The sequence below is a fragment of the Peromyscus leucopus genome, chromosome 9 (genome assembly GCF_004664715.2).
Source record: "Peromyscus leucopus breed LL Stock chromosome 9, UCI_PerLeu_2.1, whole genome shotgun sequence".
NCBI lineage: Eukaryota > Metazoa > Chordata > Mammalia > Rodentia > Cricetidae > Peromyscus > Peromyscus leucopus.
Window position 1 is genome coordinate 8,807,576 of NC_051070.1, and position 23,251 is coordinate 8,830,826.

Here is a 23,251-nt window from a genome sequence, read left to right on the forward strand (position 1 = left end):
CTATACTGTGTTCTTGAGATTCTAAGTAACTCTAGAATGTGAAAAATGCCTTAAAATTCTAATTTGGCCAGCATATGCACAAATATACAGACGGACATATATAAGGAGGCAATTTCAATCAAATTCACGTCAGTTGATTATTTAATTTCTGTTTCTGTTTCAGTATTTCTTTCTGGTACATATTTTGATATCTTAGAATCCTGCTAACATTAAAATAACTGATTAGCAGAATATATTATATGTTAATATACATACATATGTGTGTATATGACATATGCCTGTATAGGTAATATATATGTATGACATATGTGTAAAATATTAATATATATAAAGAGTATATTAGGAAATAAGTGATTTTGAATTGAATTGAATGTCATTCTGTCATAATTGCTAAATAAAGAAGAGAATCTTTTAAGTCTTAGTAAAAGTCATTTTATTATTGAAAACCTCTTTATTTTTTGTGTATAGATCTAAAAAAAACAAATAAAAAAATCATACCAACTAGGACATCAGATATCTCTAATTCTGCCAATAGGAGCAGGAAGTACTCCACCTATGTCCTTTGTTCCATTGCTGCTTACTCACAGTAACTCTCATTTATTTACCTTCCCTGTTAAATACACCAATTACTATGTGTAACAAGCAAACCCACTTCATTATAATTCTTTATATTTTGCATCACTATTGGTTTCTAGCTTTATAAATCAATAAACTTTGCTAATAAAACATGCTTTTTTAAAGGCATGAGAAGCTGACATTTTAATCTTTGGAGCATTATTACTGAGTACTTTTTCTCCCAGCAGAGGATATATGTGATGGGTACAAAGGACTCTTGTGTGCAGAATAGGACATCAGGCCAATCTGCATCTGGGGACTCAATAGTCAGAAAGATTACTTCAGTTTAAGCTTCTGTAGAATCAGAGCTGAGGTAATTGAAATCCATCTGCTTGGCTATATTAACCTTGATGTTTTTTCTCATTTGATCACTTTTATTGCCCTGTCCCATGAACAAATAAACACGCACGACATTGGAGGGTATAGATCCTATTTTCTTCATCTTGTATATAAATACCAAATTGGAACACCATTTGGTAGTTTTTTTTTAATATTTTTAAATTGTAAGTTGTATATTTTCTGTTTATAGGTGCACATGCATGCACATGAATAGTGTTAGGTATGTGTGTGGGATGTGTGTAAGCGCGCATGTGTGTGTGTGTGTGTGTGTGTGTGTGTGTGTGTGTGTGTGTGTGTACATGGCAGTCAAAGGAAGATGCCAGGCACCAACTGCTCTCCACTTTATTTTTTTTTATTTGGCTAGGGTTTCTGCCCAGTGAGTCCCAGGAATCCCTGAACTCCATCTTTCCTGAGCTGGGATTACAGACACAGGTCACTGCACCTGGGTTTTTAGGTGTCTACTAAGGGTCCCAAATTCAGTGAATTTTCATGTTTGTATGGTGGGCACTTTACAGATTGAGCCATCTCCTCAGCCCTGGAAGTTACATCTTTCATATAAATGAATACTTAAACATTCAGAAACATTGATAATTTATAGTCCATATAAACAAAAAGAAAGTCAACATTAGGGAGATTTTTCAAAAGTGAACATTAACAGGATTGAGGACGAGTTTAGGGAGAAGGCTTAACATGATCAAAACACATTGTATGAAACTCTCAAGTAACTAATAAGACTGCATATTCAGAAGAGATGAATCTAATTAGATGATAACAAAAACTAACAGTAAAACCATGTAGGTGGGAACATGCTAATACTATGAAATTGCACATTTTGCTGTTTTGTGTTACTTATTCACTTGGTTCACATTACTTATCAATAATATAAATTGAACAACATGTCCTAAAGATTGTTTCCTTTAAAACTGTATAATTCTCAAAACTGCCCATCACTCATCAGTTCTTTACAGAAAAGTGTCATTTCCACATAAAGCCACCAGCGCAACATAAGTAAAACCCCAAGAACGCACACACTACATACTTAAAAACAGGCGCATTTCCTTTGCCAGTTACTCCTGTCTACCTCTGAGTTCATGGCCATTCCTAACTGACATTTCAAAACCAACCACTTGAAAACAGAGCCAGATTCTTGCACTCACAGTTTGTGATCTTTAGGGTCCTCTTGACTTCCCCACTTCCCGATCCCCCACAGCCGTCTTCGTCATCACAGTCTCCACTGGACTGCTCCAGCATGCCTCCACCACTGCCTGGCTGAAGCAGCTCCCTCGTGTTGGGTTTGGGTGATCGACCCTGTAACAACTGAACATAGACCACAACAATATATGTATGAACAACAAATGCGTATTTTCTTACACATTTTAGGCAGAAATTAGGATGATCCTCTTACATGAATTCACTAGTTCAGTGCAGATGCCTTAGCAAATCAAATCATTATTTAAAATAATAACCGGAACACTGAAAAATGATGGGCAAAATCTGGTGTCAGCAAAGAGCAACAGTCCACCTATTAACTCTAATGGGAGGGTGTGGATAATGTTTTTGAAAACAAATTTAGGCTTTGTGCTTCTAAGTGCTTTGACTCAATGACTCTATATTTCTGAATAAGCAAAATCTAACCCCAGTCAATTGCACTGTTATATAGTAGGACCCTCGCTGGGAAACCTTGGCTGAGTGTCTTGTACTAGATTATAAACTGACAATCCACATTTCTCCAGACATAGAGTGCTATCACTGCAGAACAGAATTCATCAACAAGTATAGCATTTTGGACAGACATATGTGCAGAATCATTTAACATTCCTCAAGTTAGGCATCTAGTCCAATGCAGGGTAGATTTAAAGCCCAACTTACATTTCTGCAATGATTTTTTTTTAACTCCAAAGTTCTTAATTCTCATGAATTTGATTTACTCTTTTTGTTTTGTTTGTTTTTTTCAAGACAGGGTTTCTCTGTAGTTTTGGTACCTGTCCTGGATCTCGCTCTGTAGCCCAGGTTTGCCTCAAACTCACAGAGATCCACCTGGCTCTGCCTCCTGAGTGCTGGGATTAAAGGTGTGCACCACCACTGCCCAGCAAATTTAATTTACTCTTAAGAGCAAAATAAATGCAATAGTCATTTTCCTTACAGACTAGAAATGCCAGTAATATTTTGAATAATATCAAATATGTTGGGACTTCTTTCTAACAAGGTGATGATATGAATAGCAGAATATTTCACTTAAAGGTAAGACTTATAAAAAATAATCCTAGATGTGGCATTTACTTCTTTAAGGCAATTTTGAGGCACATATGAATAAACATAAGGGAATGGGACACAGATGTTATAAACCTCTGTTGTCCACTTAATGGGCATTTAAAGTATGTTTCTTTCCAAAGGACTGAGGAGAGGAACTTCAGTGGCATTAATAAACAGATAATAGTGAGATATTCATCTGAATGACAGCATCTCATACTCAAGAGCCCAGAGGAAGATAACTTCAGAACATTGACGACAAATATGCTTACCATTTAAGAATACTTAGATCAAGCAACTGGACTGTGAAGTTAAGAAAGTTAAAAAAAAAAAAGGTCACAAATTTTAAAACATTATAGTTTCTTTAAAATTTCTACTTTTCTAACCAAAAACTATGTAAACAATGATAATTTAAAAAATTCTTGTTCTTTGTCAGCAGTTCTCAAAGTACATGTCAGTGGAGCTAATTTTAAAAGAACAATTTCTTTTTTTTTTTTTTTTTTGGTTTTTCGAGACAGGGTTTCTCTGTGTAGCTTTGCGCCTTTCCTGGAGCTCACTTGGTAGCCCAGGCTGGCCTCGAACTCACAGAGATCCGCCTGGCTCTGCCTCCCGAGTGCTGGGATTAAAGGCGTGCACCACCAACGCCCGGCTTAAAAGAATAATTTCAAAGTCAAATGAATCCAATGCCATCTTACAATACAACTTCTTTAATGTGGTTAACAAGTTGGTATGTATGCTAGTTCCTGGAGATGGGGGCGGCATTGCAATGGAGAAATGAAGATATAGCACTTCAAACACTCAAATCTGAAGAGGTGGAGTAAGGAGAAGTGGTTTTATCTTACAGCCTTTATCATTTACTATTAAAGTATTCCACTTATCATGTAGTTAGTGTAATCATAAAAGGCTTGGACTATGAAGCTCAACATGCTGAGAAATGAATCTTGACTCTAATATACATCCACTATGAAACATGGGTAGGGGTGAATTCTTTGAATAACTAATTCAGTTACCTCACATCTAAAATAATCACAAGAATATCTGTGTGCCATTGTCATATGGGAGAATTCTTGAGAGTAAAGAAAAACACGGTAATTTGGAAAAGATGTGTCAACACACTAAAAACTAGTACATTTACTTAGTTATCTACTGTATATATTCTAATACAGTGTTATTTAAATATCCAGTATTACCTTTAAGAATTATCTGATGAATAATTTAATTATGAGTAAGCCTTGTGTAACAACTTTAGCAAAAGCCACACTCTGGTGCTATCTTGCTTCGTTCTTTGACACCTACATCCTTTACCAACGTCTTCCCATATCAACTTTATTTTCCTAAGGATTCTTCTAGTATTTTACTGGGATCCAGGCCAGAACACAAACAGAATCTCATGAACAACAATACATAAATCACCATGATCCAACCTCAAGAATTTGATCTCAGAATTCAACAGGATAGTCACTGTAAAACAATACTCACTATTTTAAGAAACTTTTTAGTTGAAAGTGACTAAATACATTGTCAGAGAACTGTATAGTTGATTTATAGTTATCATCAGTTTAGATGAAGTGGCAACTGGGAGAATGGAGCCAATAAATAAAGTCTCATGCAATAGCCAACTTTATTCAGACCAATACTCTCAGGGTTAAGAGAAATCACATGAGTAAAGTTCTCATGAGTTCAGGCAGTATACAATCACAAGGACAAGTCTTATGTGGCAATTTTTTTCCATAGAGGCATATAAACATTTAATTGAAATACAACAGCAAGAAATAATGAGTAATATGAAATAAGCTCACTCCTATTCACTACATCTGGGAGGAACATGAAAACACATTCCAAGAATAAATCCATGTTTTAAAGAAATTGCGGTCACAAAACTTGTTTACTTGGAGTGTTCTCACAAGCACTCAGAGTTCTCACATGACTCCATTCCTGGTCTGTGATCGAGAATATTCAAAATAATATGGGACATTTATAAAATTGGCTGTGATGTTGTCTATATTTCTTCTTCACTTTAGCATCAGTCTAGGAAAGATCTCAGACAATGAACTCCAAATTTAAAGAAACAGTACTATACAGAGCTATAATTTCTTTAAAATTATCTGTGATAATCAGAATTGGAAATGGACCCCATGACTTTCCTCTTTAGTGCCTAGAACAGGGAAGCTGATACCATTTTCAGACCTGGCACAATATATTTTCAGGACTTATATGAATGTACTAACTCATTGATAAGTTATTTTTGGGTTTATGGAAAGCAGAATTGTCTGAATGAGAGTAACAGAATCAAATTGTTTTAAAAGACAGATGTTTTTCTAGCCATTAGCAGAGACAGAAGCTGGAATCATTTGGGAAGTTGGATACAGGAAATCATATTGTATAAAAGTATGAGATTTGGTTTTTATCAAAGCCATTAAGGATCTCATGGGAAAGAACTGACTATGTGAGGCATCTAGGAACTAAAAATAGAGTGACTTTCTGGGGGGTTCTACTGGTCTTATAATTTTCCCCATGTGGTCTAGATTCCCTAGAAATGGCTTGTATTCAGAAGTTTTCCTGTGTCCTGCCCAGTCCCGCAGCTGCTCAGACCCAAATAAACACACACAGACTAATATTATTTTTAAACTATGGCCATGGCAGGATTCTTGATATCTAGTTCTTACATCTTAAATTAATCCATTTCTATAAGTCTATATTTTGCCACATGGCTTGTGGCTTACCAGTATCTTTACATCTTGCTTCTCATGGTGGCAACTAGCAGCATCTCCTCTGCTCTGTCTTTCTCTCCCCCTCCCCCAATGTTAGAATGTCCTGTCTAACCGTACTCTGCCTCACCATTGGCCAAACAGCTTTATTTATCAACCAATCAGAGCAACACATATTCACACCATACAGAAAGACTTTCTCATTATTAGCAGAAACAAAAGGAATATATATATATATATATATATATATATATATATATACACACACACAAGAATACACACACACATATATATACATATATATATGATAACAAGAAGACTGTCATGGCTATAGTTTAAAAATATTATTAGTCTGTGTGTATTTATTTGGGTCTGAGCAGCTCTGGGACCAGGCAGGACATAAGAAAACTTCTGACTATAATGGCTCATTCTTCAGAATTTCTAAACTGAGTCAAATGTGGCCAGTCATTTGATTTCAGCTATGTGAAAATCTGAGCTCAGTGTTAATGCTGAAGTACATGCTAATAAATTGATGCTACCTTGAACTGTTAAATATATGGTCATTAGCTATGTCCCAAGAGAAATTTAATACATTCACATATCCACTTGGACAACATTTTTTGGAAACTTTAATTTTTTTAATTCTTTAACACATTATTTATAAACAGGTCCACCTACTGGAAAAATGGTGCCCTTAGAAATAAACTATCATATTTCAACAATGTATAGGTTTTCATTTCCTCTGTTTCTTTGTAATCCTCCTATTTTCCATGTCTTCGTGTAGGAGATAAAATTTCTGTTTCTATGATGGTGATCCAAATAAGTCCAGGATCTCACTGGGTGAACAATCCCAGATATGCAATCTCCTCTCCTGATAAGATTGGTATCTCTTTCTTATGTGTGGAGGATCTATCTTATCTATATCATTTTCTAAAATAATAATAATAATTAATAATAATTCATTTTCTTATTTCTACTCTTACATGCCAACACATATCCATTCCTACCCATGAGATGGAATGTGATTATCAACCTGGATTGAGAAAAGCATGACATACTAGTAAAGCACAGGGCACTCTGACCTAATGAGTGTTTTAACCCACTGATGGGTTCAGAATCTGAGTAGATGATTACAAGAACTAGAACTGTTAGATGGTGGGACCTCTTGGAAGCAGTAGGTCACTGGAGATGTCTCTTTGGTAGCTATACTTTGTTTTCAATCCTCTCTCTTAAGTCTCTACTCAACTTGCTCTCCTCTGTGATACAATGTTCTCGTCTATATTTTCCTTTCATGTTGGGAACCTCTAAAAATTATGAGGAAAACAATTCTTTCTCTCTTTAAATTGTTTATATTAGCTACTTAATTAGAGAGATTAAAAACAACCCACCACATAGAAGCATGTTTTCATTAAAAGCACATATCCTTAGTTTCTTCCAGGGAACTTCTAACAGGCTGTGCCCTAACTTGCCAAGAGATCACACAGTTGTTATCTACAGCCCTTGTGGCATTCACTAGTTTGTCTCTAACCAGAGACAGGATGCGAAGATTACCTTACTCCTTTCTATCTTACAATGAAACTCTCTGTCTCTATTCATATTTCATTACAGTTTTTGTTACTTCATCCCCCATTGCAAGAGACATTGTCTCTAACCCACTAGGACAGCATTATTTTCCCCAAATCAGGATGTTTACCACATCATTTCTTAACCTTGAAGCTCTTTCATGTGCTTTAGCAAAAAATAAAATCAGTGGTTCTCAGCATGTGTCTATATAGGGAGAAACAGTCATTCCAGATAAATGAGTCATAGGGAGAAAGACAAAGGGTGAGGTTCTTGGCAGTTTCACAGTATGGCCCTTCTTGATTTGTCTGAATTAAGGTTTATAAGAAATTTCTCAAGAAGCAGTCTTATCTCCTTGAGATTCACCTCACAGTTTTCAAATTTACATAAGCAAATTGCCTGTCTGTAATCACCTGGTACAAACCAATATACATCTAGAAATGAGAGCAATGTAAAAGGTAAATAGTAGCCTGCCAGTCAAGGTCCCCTAGAATGTACTAAATAGACTTTAAAAGGATTCTAAACACAGTTTTTCAGACCCAAATTCTATTTAGGAGCAGTGCATCACTGTTCTCTTGAAGACACACCTGTGTTGTTCTTCTCGCTGCTATTCACTTCCTTTCCTCCTAAAACATGTCCTTCCCTTTTCTGCAACTCATAATAGTGTATCTACTTTTCAAGTTCAAGTATCTCCTTTTAATCCTACATATATGTCTGTGTTTTTCTTTAAAAAACAATAACAGCAAAAAGCACCGTGCCATTAATTAGCATTGAACCAACGTTCTTTTACAGATGTCATAAAATCTGATGCATGGTACATTTCTCAGAGACGAGGCCAGGATATACCTTTCTATATTCTCCTTATCATAACTGAAGGACTTGTAACAGGGAATAATTATAGGTAATTAATAATGATATTAATAAATAATTTTATTACTTTTTTGGGAATACTTCATTATGTATATCCTGTCATTAATGCCCTCTGTATCAAATTAGCTTTAGTAAACTTTTTTTTTCTGAAATCATCAGTGGTCATGAAGTCCTAGAATAACTGGTTCTCTTCTCACTGGTGGTAAAATTGGTTCACTTATCCAGCTTGTGGCATTAATTGAACATATGTTATGGAACAAGAATTTAGAAAGATTATTTGTCTACACTGCAAAAGCAGGCATTGTTCTTAGAAAGTGCACACACACACACACACACACACACACACACACACACACACACACACACGCGCGCGCGCGCGCCTTAATTCCAAGAAAGCTTTAATAAATATGTTATAAGATGAAATTAAAATTAAAAAGAAACCAAAGGCTTAATATTGTGACTTTGCTAAATTACTGTCTCTGTATTTTAAAGAAGGAGTGATTTTAAATAATCTTATTCCTGTGTCCCTGGAGATTTCTAAGAATTTGTTTAAAATAAACATTTAAAATGAAGATATATTTCTTAAATGTTTATGTTCTCCGTATTTGTTACTATAAGCAGAGAGAGATGCTTCCATTGCAGTCTTTAAGTAATTCTATACATTTTTCATTAAAATCTGAACTGTTGAAATGGTTTCAAATGATTCAGTTTATTTTGTTTGTTTGTTGTTCTTAGAGGAGAAAGGAAACTTTGGTTTTGCATTTGGGATCATCAGGGCAAGAATGTCTTTCTTGGTCTTCCATGGAGGGTCTGTCCTCCCTGTTTGTCTTTCTCTAACCCCTGAACGATGCAGGTTTTACTCTCCTTGGCTCCTTGAACCACCTTCATGGACAAGCACCATTTCACATCCAACACTTCAACCAATGTTTGGAAATCAGCCCACCTTCTCTCAAGGACAGACTTTCCCCCTTATGCTAATAAACCACATGTGTATTTGAAGAAATACAAGTGAATCTGTGGAATGAAAATGGTGCTTATTTCTATGTGACATATAAAAATCAGCCATATTATGAGGATGCGCGTTTGCCAAAACAAATCTCTCCATTTCATTCACACACAATCATACATTCCATGCACTAAGGAAGGCATGATGTACAGATGTTTTTAAACTTAAAATCACAAATAAATTCACCATTACTATTCTGGCCCTATGCTCTCTGCCTCTGTAAAACAGAATAAATTTTTGACTTGCTTTTGTGAGCACTATTTGCGGTGTATGCTGTAAACTCTTAGCACAGTGTAAGTCCCAGTGGTGAGTGTTTACCTTTGTCATTTTTATCACTGTGAGTGTCCGACTTGATCCTGCTGCACCAATCTTCTTCGGAAGATGGGAATTATACGAGGGTAAAAACCAGCATCTACAGGACTGGCTGCTTTAGTGCTGCCATTGCAGCCTGCCCAGAGCTAACATGATTATGTTTTAAGATTTTAACGTATTCCCCATTGGGGGGGGGAGAAATTCAATCAATACATACATATTTATAGAACAATTAGAACAGAAGAAAGGACATGGTTTTGAGTGCCAGCCACACATTAATTGTGTGCCTTAGGCAAATCACTTAAGCCTATTAAAACTCATTTTATTCTGATGAATAAAAATGCTTGAGAAAGCATTTATCCACTCAAAAGCCCCATACTCCTTCACAGGGCCCTGAGCATGACCACGCATCCATAAAATTGGGAAGACAACAGAGTAAGGACAAAGTCGGGGGAAAGAAAAGAAGTGTTCTTCGTTTCCCAGTGGCATGCACCTTGTGCAGGCCACCGATTAGCTGGAAAGCATCCGTTTTGATGACTGATGCTTCCCGCTTGTGTTTAATTGGTTTAGGAAGCTCTTTAAGGAGGCTCTTACAGGATGTGTTGGTGGGTAGAATATCTGATGACTCTAAGGCAAACACACTGCTGTCAGCTGCTGAACTAACCTCTCAATAGACTCAGTTTTCATTTTACTGTCTGGCAATATCCCACCTTTGCAAGAGCCTGTCAAGTGGCTGCAATGAAAACTAGCTATGGCTGGCTCATATGTATGGTACGTGTGCCATGAAAAAGAAACATCAATCACACTAAAAATAAACTCCAAACCTAAGAGCACAACAATATGGCTTAAAACATTTTACATAATGGAAAATCTCTAACTAGTTACCTTTCCTCCCATCATCATTTACATAGCAGTATAAGGAGCAAATATGTGTTAAGGTGGTATTAGTCCCTACACATTATCTCATTCATCCATTCCAACATAAACACAGGAAAATATATAATTTTATATAAATAATAAAAATGTTCAGACAAATATCAAAATGTTAATAGAAAAAATGCAGTGAGGAAACAGAATATAGAAAAATGTTTTTCAAGCTTAATAATGTCTTAAATAATATATTATGTGCACATAGGTTTAAAAATATATGTATGTGTATATATATATATATATATATATATATATATATATATATATATATATATGCTGTGGGATGATCTGTATGTCAAATGCTCTGATTGGTCAATAAATAAAACACTGATTGGCCAGTGGCCAGGCAGGAAGTATAGGCAGGGCCAACAGAGAGGAGAATGGAGGGAACAGGAAAACAGAGGGAGACACTGCCAGCCGCTGCCATGACAAGCAGCATGTGAAGATGCCGGTAAGCCACGAGCCACATGGCAAGGTATAGATGTATGGAAATGTATTAATTTAAGCTATAAGAACAGTTAGCAAGAAGCCTGCCACGGCCATACAGTTTGTAAGCAATATAAGTCTCTGTGTTTACTTGGTCAGGTCTGAGCGGCTGTGGGACTGGCGGGTGATAGAGATTTGTCCTGACTGTGGGCAAGGCAGGAAACCTCTAGTTACATACATATGCAAGTATATGTATATAGAGATGAGTGTGTCAGATACCAAAAATGAATATAATTTTGTTTCAAAGATATTGATATTTTCATTTTTTATGTAGAAAAACAATGGAAGCTCACAACATTTAAAAACTAGAACTCTGATCCAAATTTCCCATGATTGATTTTATTTTTATCTCTATAGGCTGTTTCAAAGGAGCCATAAAAGTCTCTTTGTTGAACCTGCTCACTTATTTTGTTTGAAACATAATTTCCCTTCCCCTAATCCTCCAACCTTACTTCCACCTCTACAAAACCAATGCTGCTTCACTGTCTATGTCCTCATTAACATTATTAAATTTATTTTTACAAATCCTTTAACAAAGTATCCTCTTGCTGCTCTTTCAAATTTAGAAAATATTTTACCCATAAATCCAACAACTCTCCCGCTCTGTATTTTTAACAGCACTTAAACCTTTATAGACTACTCCACCTAAAAAGCCAAACACATTTTACAGTATGTCATGTTATGTTAGGTTGACCAGACACAGAAGTCATTTCTGTAGGGTTTCTTGTCAGTGTTTGCTTTAAGTTAGAGCTCTCTGATCTCTGAGTCTGCTGTGCCAGTAATCTGAAAGGTCACTGCTCTGTTGGCATTTGGCTTATGCAATCCAGGCTGGCAATTTATAAAAGTCTTGTGATTTCTGTAAAAAGAACACTGAAGTTAAAAAGGTTTAGTAAATGTACTCTCTAAGCTGTAACATTGCACTGAAGTCATTTAATCTTATCCCATACAAAAGCTCTGTTTTCCACCACCACATCTGATCTTCATCTCCAACTGAAAATGCGGCTCTCCCCTCTTCTAAACCACTGTGCCACAAAGGATTGGACAACTGAATTATGAATTTGTGTCCTAATCCAAACCCAAGCTATGTCAGGAATGAAGTAAAAATGGAAGAGAAAACTACTTTATACAGAACTTAGAAGAAGAAGAAAAAAATCATCCCAAAAGATGAATATTCAGAGCAAATTTTAATCAGTTATCAAATGGTTCTTGCAAAAACCACTCCAGGCTTATGAAAAAGTATGCATTAAAAAGAATACACGATTTTTCACAGGACACCTCCAGGGTTAGCCGTTAGAGCCTCTGTTTAAGCATCTAGGCTGGGTTGGCTAGAAAGCTCCAGGACGTTAGAGACAGGGACAAAGGAACAGTGATGTGTCATGGCAGCAACAGAAGGAAGAAGCGGGAAGGAGAAACTGGACATTTTAAGCAAGGCGAAGATCTGTAAAATGTTTGGTGAAGCAAGTTGATGGTTAAGGCAAATTCTTTAAAAGCAAAATATCTTACTGCTCAGATCACAATGCTAAGGGAGGAATTCACCTTTGTTCAGAGGGAAGAGTTCTTTTCTTCATTCTCACTTTCAAGCTAATTTACTAATTTTCAAAATCATTATTGCATAACCATTGACATAAAGACAACTAACAATACTGTGCACGCATGCAAGACCTCAGCAGTATACTTGGGCAGAAGTGATTACATGTAAGAACTTATAGCTGATACATACTAGGTTATAATTAAAACTAAATAGCTTTCCAAGAAAGAGTAATGAGATATTGAGCAGTTTCATTATTTTGCCTCTCTCAGGTGCTGATTAAATGTGTATTGTTCATAGTTTGGGTTATCATTCGGGAGTCATTTCTATTTAAGATGCTAAAAGCTTTAATCTCTCCAACTATGTCTTTGTAAGCATGCAGATTGTTCAAATACCCCAAGGGGTTAGGTAAGATTTTGTTGTTTTGAATGGATGTGCATTACTGAGCTTTCTTCCCATTTTCAGTTTTGACTTGAGCCTGTGATTGCCTTCAGGAACTCATTCTGCTTGTCATAAGTATAATGGCAAGTGCTTATTAATAATTTACTATTGAAAAAAAGCTAAACTATTTGCCTAGTCATTGAACTTCATGGTCCTCATATTATAGGAATCTAACTTAATTTCCAAAAACCATGGAGAAAACACAACTGAGCAAATATGTTCTAAAACACAGTCATTTGGTAAATTGAGTTTCTATTAACCATAATCTTTGTAGTAAAGCAGAGACCATATCAACAACAATGTTCTCATTTTCCAGTTAATGATTATAGGCAGCACTAATTTAAAAAAATATATTTATATTTATTTTTTGTAGATGAGTGTTTTGTCTGTATGTACGTCTATGCAGAAAATGAATGCCTGGTGCCTACAGAGGGTGTTGGATCCCTTGGGCCTGGAGTTCCAGATGCTTGTGAGCCATGATATTGGTGTTGGAAAGTGAACTGCAGTCCTTTGGAAGCCAATGATTGTGGTGGTAATCTAATTATACTGAAATGTGATTTTGATTGTATGTTAATAAATAAAGTTGCCCGGGGGTCAGAGCTATTAGAGCCATAGCAAGAGTGTGGCGGTCGTGGCACACGCCTTTAATCCTAGCATTCCAGAGATAGAAATCCCTCTGGATCTCTGTGAGTTCAAGGCCACATTGGAAATAGCCAAGCATGGTGGTGACACACTCCTTTAATCCCAGAAAGCCAGCCTTTAATCCCAGGGAGTGGTGGTAGAAAGCAAAAAGATATATAAGGCGTGAGGACCAGAAACTAGAAGCATTTGGCTGGTTAAGCTTTCAGGCTTTGGAGCAACACAGTTCAGCTGAGAGCTATTGGGATGAGGACACAGAAGCTTCCAGTCTGAGGAAACAGGACCAGCTGAGGAACTGGTGAGGTGAGATAGCTGTGGCTTGTTCTGTCTCTTTAAATAGACGAACAGACAGGAAATAGAGCCCTCATTCGGGAAGCTGGGACACCGCAGGCGGAAGGGTGAGATTTCAGCTCTGAGCTCTGACCTCTCGGCTTTCTCTTTTGCATTGTTTCTGTGTTTCTTATTTAATAAGACGGTTGGTTACATCAATAAATGATCTTAAAAGCTAAGCTATTTCTCCAGACCCAGTAGTAGTAATTTATATGTACATGGATATGATAGTTGATAGTTTTAGACCCTTTACCATGGGGAGAACTCAATGTAATAGCAATACACATTTGCACCAATAAAAACATAATGCTCTTACACCGAATGCAGGGTATCATGATCCTCCTTTATTAACTTGGGATTTTCCCCTTGCCATTTCTTTTTAACACAAAGTACTACTACATTTTTAGCAGGACTATGAGATTTATGTCATCCAGTTCTATGTGTTGCAATTGCTGTCTTTTCATCTCCATCATGTGACCTTCATCATATGACATGAAAGAAAGAAAGAAAGAAAGAAAGAAAGAAAGAAAGAAAGAAAGAAAGAAATGACTGAATAAAGGGAGGAAGAAGGAAGACTTTAATCATGATATATTGTCATACAAGTGGTCCTTGTTTAGAAATTTTAATTCATCAAATTTCCATCATCCTTTTGAAAGAACTGTTTTCAATGAAGTATTGAAAACTCATTTAAAGTCTGATTTGGGCAACTATTCCAGATTTGCTTCACTGGCAAGCTGTAGAGAACACATCCTCGGGTGCTCCGCTGTAAAGTAAGAGTCCCCTAAAGTTTGAATGCATTCTAGGTTGACTCTAGAGGAGCTCAGTGTGACCCATTTAGAATGACACCTCAAATACTCCAGATGGTAGCAGCCCTATGATTTCCCTTCTCAAACGTTCTCCTGTCCACCTTTACCACGAGAGGCTTTAATCTACCTTCTTCAGCTAACCGATAAAATTGTGAACCATCACACATGAAATGAAGAGAAATGTTCTAGGAAATAACTTGAGAAATATGTACAATATATGACTCTTCAGTTGTCTTGTAGAGAGGCTAGGAAGGTTTGCAATTTTAAGACAAGTCTGTCACTTATTACTTAAATGAGTACACTTAAACAATTTAAGCTTGCAGTAGCTACATACTCCCTTCAAAAGATAAAACTGAAATTTCTCAGGTGTCACTTATAGCTTTAAATTAAAAAATGTTATTTGATTTTTTTCTTTACCACCCTCTGCCTCCCTGAAGTAATACATACACACACACACACACACACACACACACAAATATAAATACATAAAAATTATAATATTAGTATGGCTTGAGACACACACATATATTTTTATGTATATTATTTATAACAATATATAAAGGCATTGTTTTATATATGTGTGTGTATGTGTGAGTTTGTTTATTTATGTCTCAGGCCATACTAACATTTTCGTAGGAAACAATTTCTACCCTTAATACTTACTTCAGGCCTCTGAAAGACACACGAGAATTCTTTTTTTTCTCTTGCTTAAATATAGTATTTGCCCCCCCACACCTTCCCCCAGACACCCTGCCCAGTGGAAGTATATGTTTGTTAGATTTAATTGTGTTTTCCTGAAACACATATTGAAACCCTACCTTATAATATTTCAGAATGTGATGTCATTTGGAATAGGACCCTTTTAGAAGTAGCCAAGTTAAAATGGAAGTGTTACATTGAGTCCTCATCAGTAGCACTAAGTTCTTATGAAAGAGGTGCTTAAAATGCTGGTTACTATGTAAGGCCTAGTTTCGATCCTCAGCACCAGAAATAAATACAGTCACATCCTGAAGACCTCGGTACATACTTGCTTTTTGATAAACCTTTTTTTGGTCTATTAATGAAACAAATTATGTTTCTGGCTTCCTGTTGGTTTAAAATTATACTATGTGAGAATCTGCATGTAAATGCTGTTGCTGTGAGAATCTTGCAAGATAGATGTCTGTGGGTGTATCTATTTCCTGAAAACACTGTATATGAATATAGTAGTCATTGCTTACATTTTGGGAGAACTAACCAGATAATTCACCACGCTTGAAAATCTTTCTCTCCCTCTACTTTCCCCGCCCCATATAATGTGTTAATCATAGAAACAGCTTCTTTAATAGATACAGGATTATTTCAATGTTTTCAAGTTTCTTGGAGTAATATTTAACAACTGTTTTTTCCAGTGAAATCAATTGCTTCCTGTAATTTTGAGCCTCGGTCTGGAATATGTTAGCTTGTCAGAGGCTTTCTTTTCTGTTCTTCATGTTTTCATTCTTCTTCTCAGATGTTTACTGGATCATTATCTCTCTAAATATATTTTATTGTGCTTCTCGTTCTGGATAATTTCACTGGCTAGAGAGTTTTATGTTGGCATAATTTTCTCCTCAGCATGTTGAAAATATTGTTTCATTGTTTAGTTTCCATAGTTTTTGTTAAAACATTTTTTTTCTTGCTTCTTTGCTTGCTTTACTTTCATTTTGTTTTGGATCAGCAGTTCGATACCATTATCTATTTTTTTTTCTAAATTAGGTTGCTTAAGTTTTCAGTTTCTTGAAAGTGAATTGTTATCTACTCTTGTTTTTCCTGTTTCCTGTTGAAGATAGGGTATTCCTAATACATGCCAGCCTGGCCTGGCACTTAGGACTCTCTGCCCTTTGCCTGAAGAGTACCGAGAGTAAAGTATATGCCAACAGCTGGCTTAAGGTAACTAAAACGTGTCATATCTGACCTTCAGCGGTTTCCTCAAAGAGAAATGTGTAATGGCATTGGTGGGTCCGGTCACACCATCAGGTGCACTCCTCTGACCCTGTCTCTAACGGGAGCTGAGGGAATAATTTACTTAGGCCTCTAGCTCTGAGGTTAGTGGAGGGGAGTCAACAGACCCGAGAACCATATGGGAAGGACTGAGAGCCGGCAGTATCAGCGTCTATTGTCAAAATCCCCAGAGGAATCAGGGACAAACAGAGAAGCTCTGAGTTAGTATTCAATTGGCTTTAAAAGACTGCAAATATCAGAGGAAAACTAGCTTTGGCGGGTGTACCTGGAAAGTCATGAGGGGATTCCGGGCTTCCTGTTATCACTGTGCAAACAAGAAAGAGAATATGTCACCCCAGGTCTCCTGGCCTGGTGCATGCTGATTAACAGGAGGTTTTGGAATGTTCAGTTCCTTTAAAATACAAAAGTAGGGCAGGATATACAGTTCAGTGTGTATAATTACCTGAGTTCAGTCTCTAGCACTAGCAAATAATCATTGTATGTATTATATTGTATATAAATGATTCACTTTTATTACAAATTAGGTAATGGAGAAAATCCATGATTTAATAAAATCTTTATGCATTTCCAATTTAAATGTCTATCAAAGTGCTTTTATGAACATTTATCTAGCATTGTTTCTACTTCCCTGTACTGGACATGTGATCTTTTAGATGGTTGTCCCATTCTGAAATATGTTGTTCTAAGTCAAAGTCTTAAATGTAGCTGTCTAACTGTGCCCTGTTCATTGAAGAATTCTTTAATCTACTAAACACTTCGGGCACACACACACACACACACACACACACACACACACACACACACACACACAGATGCATGTACACATGTATATCACATGATTCTGGTTCCTGAGTACTATTCAGTAAATCCTATTAAGTTGTATTTTTAGAGAAGAGAAATTTAGCAGTAATAACAACCCTGACGACCTATTTGGTAAAAAAAAAAAAAAAAAAAAAAAAAAGTCACTGATTTTTTTCAGCCCATATATTTCACACCATATTTTGTGTATATGGTGGGGGAGCATTTTGCTTGTTTGTTTATTTGACTGGAACTCATGGACCCTGGGTTAGCCTTGAACTCACTATGTAACCAAAGTTGCCCTTGAACACCTGATCCTTCTGCCTTTACCTTCTAAGTGCTGGGTACATGTGGGAGCCTATTCTCAGGTTCCTCGTGGCTTTACCCAGCAGGTCCGAATAGAGTATGATCAGGACCACGGGCCTGAGTGCAGGTGTCTGAGGTGGTCTGCACTTGGCTGTGCTGTGGGAGGAGGTCTTTTGCTCCACCCCTTGGGGTCTCTATAAAAACCCTGGGCCAGAGACAGTCGGGGCCCATTGGAATAGGTTCCAGGCCCTCTCGAGGCTATCCTTTATTTTCTATCTGTTTATCTCCGCAAGATTCTCTGCAATAAATCCTTCTATCTAATATTTCCTGCTGATTGCACTAAAGAAAACTCTGGGAAGCTGTGGGGTGGTGGGTAAACGCCCCACAGGTACACCCATGATTGACTATGTCTGGCTAACATTTTAGTTAGGCAGCTGGAGAACTATGTACTTCTGTCACAGACCATGCCTTCACCTTAGCTTGCCATAACTCCTCCCAGTATTCAGTAGCACACCTATGTTGAGCTCCTCACTCAGGCTTTCCTAGAAGTGGGCAACCACTCCTTCCTTTACAATAAGTCTTTCTCAGTCAACGATTCTTTCATCTCTGTGTAGTTGATTTGCTAAGCCTTAGGGAGAAAAAATAAGGCCAACTGATTAATTCTTTTGACTTTAAGGTATATGGAAAGGCATCCTTCTAAACTGCTTTAAATATAACAGATTGATTTTAAGTCACATAAAACTCTCTCTCTCTCTTCTTCCATATCATACCCTGAAGACAGAGGACTGCCAGCACAACATATAGCCATGCAGAGGGCTTCTCTTGGCTCAAGATCCTAGAATACAGGATTTGGGGAGGTTTAGGACCTGTGGCCTTGTTGGAAGAAGCACTTCACCAAGGGACAGCTATGATGCTATATGATCTTGCCCTACTTTCTGTCTGCCAGCTCTGCCTCATGTTTGAAGTTAAAGATGTTATCTCTTCTGTCCCTGATGGCATATCTGCTGCCTGCTATCATGTCTCTACTCTTCTATGAGGGACTCTTATCACTCTGAATCAGAAGCCAATATAACTCTCTCTTCTTTATGTTGCCTATGGTCATGGTGTTTTATCACAGCAATAGACATTAACTACGACATGCTGGCCATCTTAGTTGTGGTTTCTATCGTTGTGAAGAGACACCATGACCATGGTAAATCTTACAAAGGAGAACATTCAACTGGGACTGGCTTACAGTTCTGAGGTTTAGCCCATGATTATCATGGTGAGACAAGGTGGTGCGCAGGAAGACGTGGTGCCGGAGAAAGAGCTGAGAGTTCCACAATTGGATCCACAGGCAGCAGAAGCAGATTGAATATCACACTGGGCATGGCTTGAGCATAGGAGAACTCAAAGCCCCAGTGACACACTTCCCACAGGGACACACAGATTCCAACAAGGCCACACCTCTTAATAGTGCCACTCCTCATGGGAGCATTCAAACACATGAGTCTACGGAGACATACTTATTAAAAGTGGCACAGTCTGGAACAGCACGGAGCATTACACAGCAAGAACACGGAGTACTCAGGATTTTTGTGCTGTTTCTCTCATTATAATGCCATCAAGATTCAGTCACAGAAACTCCACCCAGATAATTTTAATCCAGAGCACATTCCAAAATGCTCACCTATGATACCATAATCAGATTAATTATTACCCCCTTAACATGCCACAGTGGAAATTTAATCTCACCACTTGATGCCTAAAGGGACTCCTGTAAACAATACCCAAATCACAGCAGCAGTTTTCGTTGTCACAGTAAATATAAGGGCAAGAGAGAGAGGCAGGGTAACCATGAATGTAACATTGTGTTACTCTAATGAATTGTGCACTACTCACACTCTAGGGGAGGAGATCACATAACATTGGGCATAGTTAGGTGGGTCCAAAGCCCTCAGAGTCCTGTCTCCACTACATCATCCATGATCTTTGCCACTTCCCTCTTCTGTGTTGTTGTTTTCCTTTATTGAAAACAGATTCTTCTCTTATACAGTACATTCCAACCACAGTGTCACCTCCCTCCACTCCTAGACACCCCCACTGCCCCCTCTCCAAGACCCACTCCTCCTTTGTTTTCTCTTCAGAAAAGAGCAGGCCTCCAAGAGACAACAGCCAAACAGGGCAAAATGAGACACAGTAAGACGAGTTGAAAGCCCTCCTATTGAGACTGGACAATCCAATAGGAGGAAAAGGGTCTCAAAAGCCAGCAAAAGATCCAGACCTTTAACCACTCTCACTGTTAGGGGTATCAGAAGAACACCAAGCTGATGGTCATAACCCGTGTGCAGAGGGCCTGGTGCAGACTCCTGAAGGCCCCCCCCCCCCCGCTTGCTGCTTCCATCTCTATGAGCCCCCACTGAAGCGTGCTCAGATGATTCAGTGGGCCATGTTCTGCTCATGTTCTCCATTCCCTCTGACTGCTGCAGTCTTTCCTCCCCTTCTTCCACAGGGTTCCCTGATCTCCAAGGGAAGGCCCATTCCACGAGAAGGAGCCCAAGCCCTAGGCTTCTTCAGTGGCCAAAAATCTGAGACTGGATAGCCCAGAGATCTAGGATAGAACCAAACGTGTCAGGAAAAAAAAATCAATTAAATGATTTCTAATGAAATTCTGGTATACTAATATATCAGGGCCTTGTCTAGTCATCATCAGAGAGGCTTTCTTAAGCAATGGGAACAAATGCAGAGACCCACAGCCAGACATTATTCACAGAGAGAAAGAGAGAGAGAGAGAGAGAGAGAGAGAGAGAGAGAGAGAGAGAGAGAGAGAGAGAGAGACTAAATTATTTTCCTTATTAATGGACAGAATCATGGTCTCTACTTTTTAAATCCTTCTCTTCCCTTGCAGACCTGAGTAGGTAAATACAGCAGTTTGGTTTTTCTTTACCACCACCCTCTCCTGTGCCTAGTACAATGAAGAAATTTTATACATCTAGGTCAGCCCCTTCAGAGTCTACATATTATAGCCTGGAATGATATTGAGGTCAGCCCCCTTCAGATTCTATAGATTAAGACATGCCAAGCCATTCAGTTTTTATTTCCTTGTTTACACTTGCTAAGCATGGTGGCTGCTTTGTGGTATCTACTTCTCCTTAAACCTCAGGCTTCTGTTAACAATGAAATTCTAGCTTATAATTTCTTTTATCTCCTTTTTACAATGTTATTTTCTGTAGAGCAAGTGAGGCACTGTAATTTTAAATAGATGGGGACTTTCCAAAAGGATTTGTACTATGGGATGCTACTGGATATTGTGATTAATTGTTCCTAGTAGTTGTAATATACAATTTCTTCAATTATCTGATTTTTTCCCCCAATTGGATCTCAAAACTATAATTCTAAAGCAAGAACTACCCATGTTTTCCACAGTGTCATGTAGGGGCTATTAATTCTTGCAAACTACTTTAAATAGTATGCAACTATTTTTCCTGGAAGCTTATGTTTACTGTTTATTTGAGTGTACCATTGAGATGTCAATGTAGTTAAGTGAATATTTACTATTTATTAGCCCATGTCTGTACTAGGAATAATAATAATTAAAAAAAAAACCACCAGACACGTCCCTAAATATCACAGGTTTTCTAGTAACATATCACAGCTCTATATAAACCCAATGCTATTAACCTTTAAAATAATAACTCGAGAAATACTCAGTGAAGAAATGCATCTTTTTATGAAATATCACATACATTTCATTTTCAACAAATTAAAATATTTGATGATTTATGTTTTGGGTTAATTCTAAAAATTTCCAACTTCACATACATATTTAAAAAACAAGAGTGTCATTTTGTCATTCACAGAATAGGGAGGGTGTTTCATAAATTTTGTCTCTAAAGTTTCCTGACCTTTATGTATTCAGTTTCTTCCTCTTGTTTACAATTTGACTAGGCTGTAAAGGTGCTGTCATTAACCAATGAAAATAAACAGGAAAAGGTCAGTGTATTCCTTATAATGGTTGTTTTCCAAAAACTGTGCAAGACATTCAAATTCTGCCGCATATTTGCAAGTCCAAACTTGTAAAATAAATCCACGGTGACATAAATGAGCCTCTGACTCCAGATAAAATGTGTGATAAACAAGGTCAGAAAGTCCAGATACCTATCTTTTCTTTTCTGTTTTCATATATTAATGCCAGTCTCCAAAATTTCAGAAAACTAGATATAGGATGCATTTCTGCCTTGTATATCATAAAACATAATATTCTTGAAAACATTTTCCAAGCAGAAAGTTCCAAACATATAATTCATACACATTTATAAATTAGCCTATGGATATATTTTGAAAGCACTAGCAAGCATTTATAATTTATTTTCTGGCAGCCAAATTGATTTGTTTATCAATTACTTGTAAATGGCTGATAAGTATACAATGAGGCATTTTGACTTCATCAATTTATTATTTCCATGTGTGATGAAAACCATTATAAGATGATACATCTTTTCTTCCATATGATCAATTTGATGAGAAAATACATATCCCTTTTGTTTATTGGTGCTTTTTAATTATTACTTGTGAATAACATGTAGTAATTGCTCATGTTTATGGGGAGCACTATGATATTTACCACATGGATACAACTTTCATGTTCTCCACTGGAATGCTTCAGTGTTGATCCCTTCCTCCTCTCCTCAGCATTTCTTCTCCTTACCATTTCTTCCTATTTGGAACCTCAGAGCCCTTGCCTTCCAGAACTCCCCACAACACGAAGTAAGTCATAGGACACTGAACTCACTGCATATGGCTGCAGAAGGCTACAGTTGATCATTTGTGCTATGTACCAGTTAATCCATCTCTTGACTCCTCTAGGGTTTACTGTCCCACTCTCTGGTAATTACTATTATACAAAACTTTAGATTCTCATATAGAAGAGAATGTGTTTGTTTGTTTGCATTTCTCTGTCTGGCTTAGTTTGCACAATACATCATTTGCCAGTTCCATCCAGTTTGCAACAGATGGCAGAATTTCATCCTGTGCATAGCTGAGTAACATTCCATTGTGTATATATAACATATGTTATTATATAGTCACTAACTGATGGGCACAGAGTCTGATTCTGTATCACTGCTGCAGTGAATATTGTTATAATAGTTATGAAAAGGCAAGTATGTCTTTGCTATTTTAATTTCATTTCCCTCAGAAACAGGATAGCTGGATAAAACGGCAGACCTGAACTTAGAGTTTTTAAGCAACCTCTACATTCTCCATCATGATTATATTAACTTAAAATGCCACCAGTATTAGGTAAGGTGTCTCCTTGTCAATAGGTTCATAGCATTTATTATTATATTTTGAATAACTTGGTCTT

At 37.2% G+C, this 23,251-nt stretch overlaps 1 protein-coding gene across 1 annotated transcript in view; it reads right to left on the bottom strand.

Moving 5' to 3' along the window:
• Gpc5 (glypican 5) overlaps positions 1-23,251 on the bottom strand; it is a 1,331,644-nt gene that overhangs the window by 669,671 nt on the left and 638,722 nt on the right. The window contains exon 7 of the mRNA XM_037208786.1: positions 2,112-2,271. Coding sequence (XP_037064681.1) covers positions 2,112-2,271 — 160 coding nt within the window. The remainder of the gene's footprint in view (positions 1-2,111; positions 2,272-23,251) is intronic.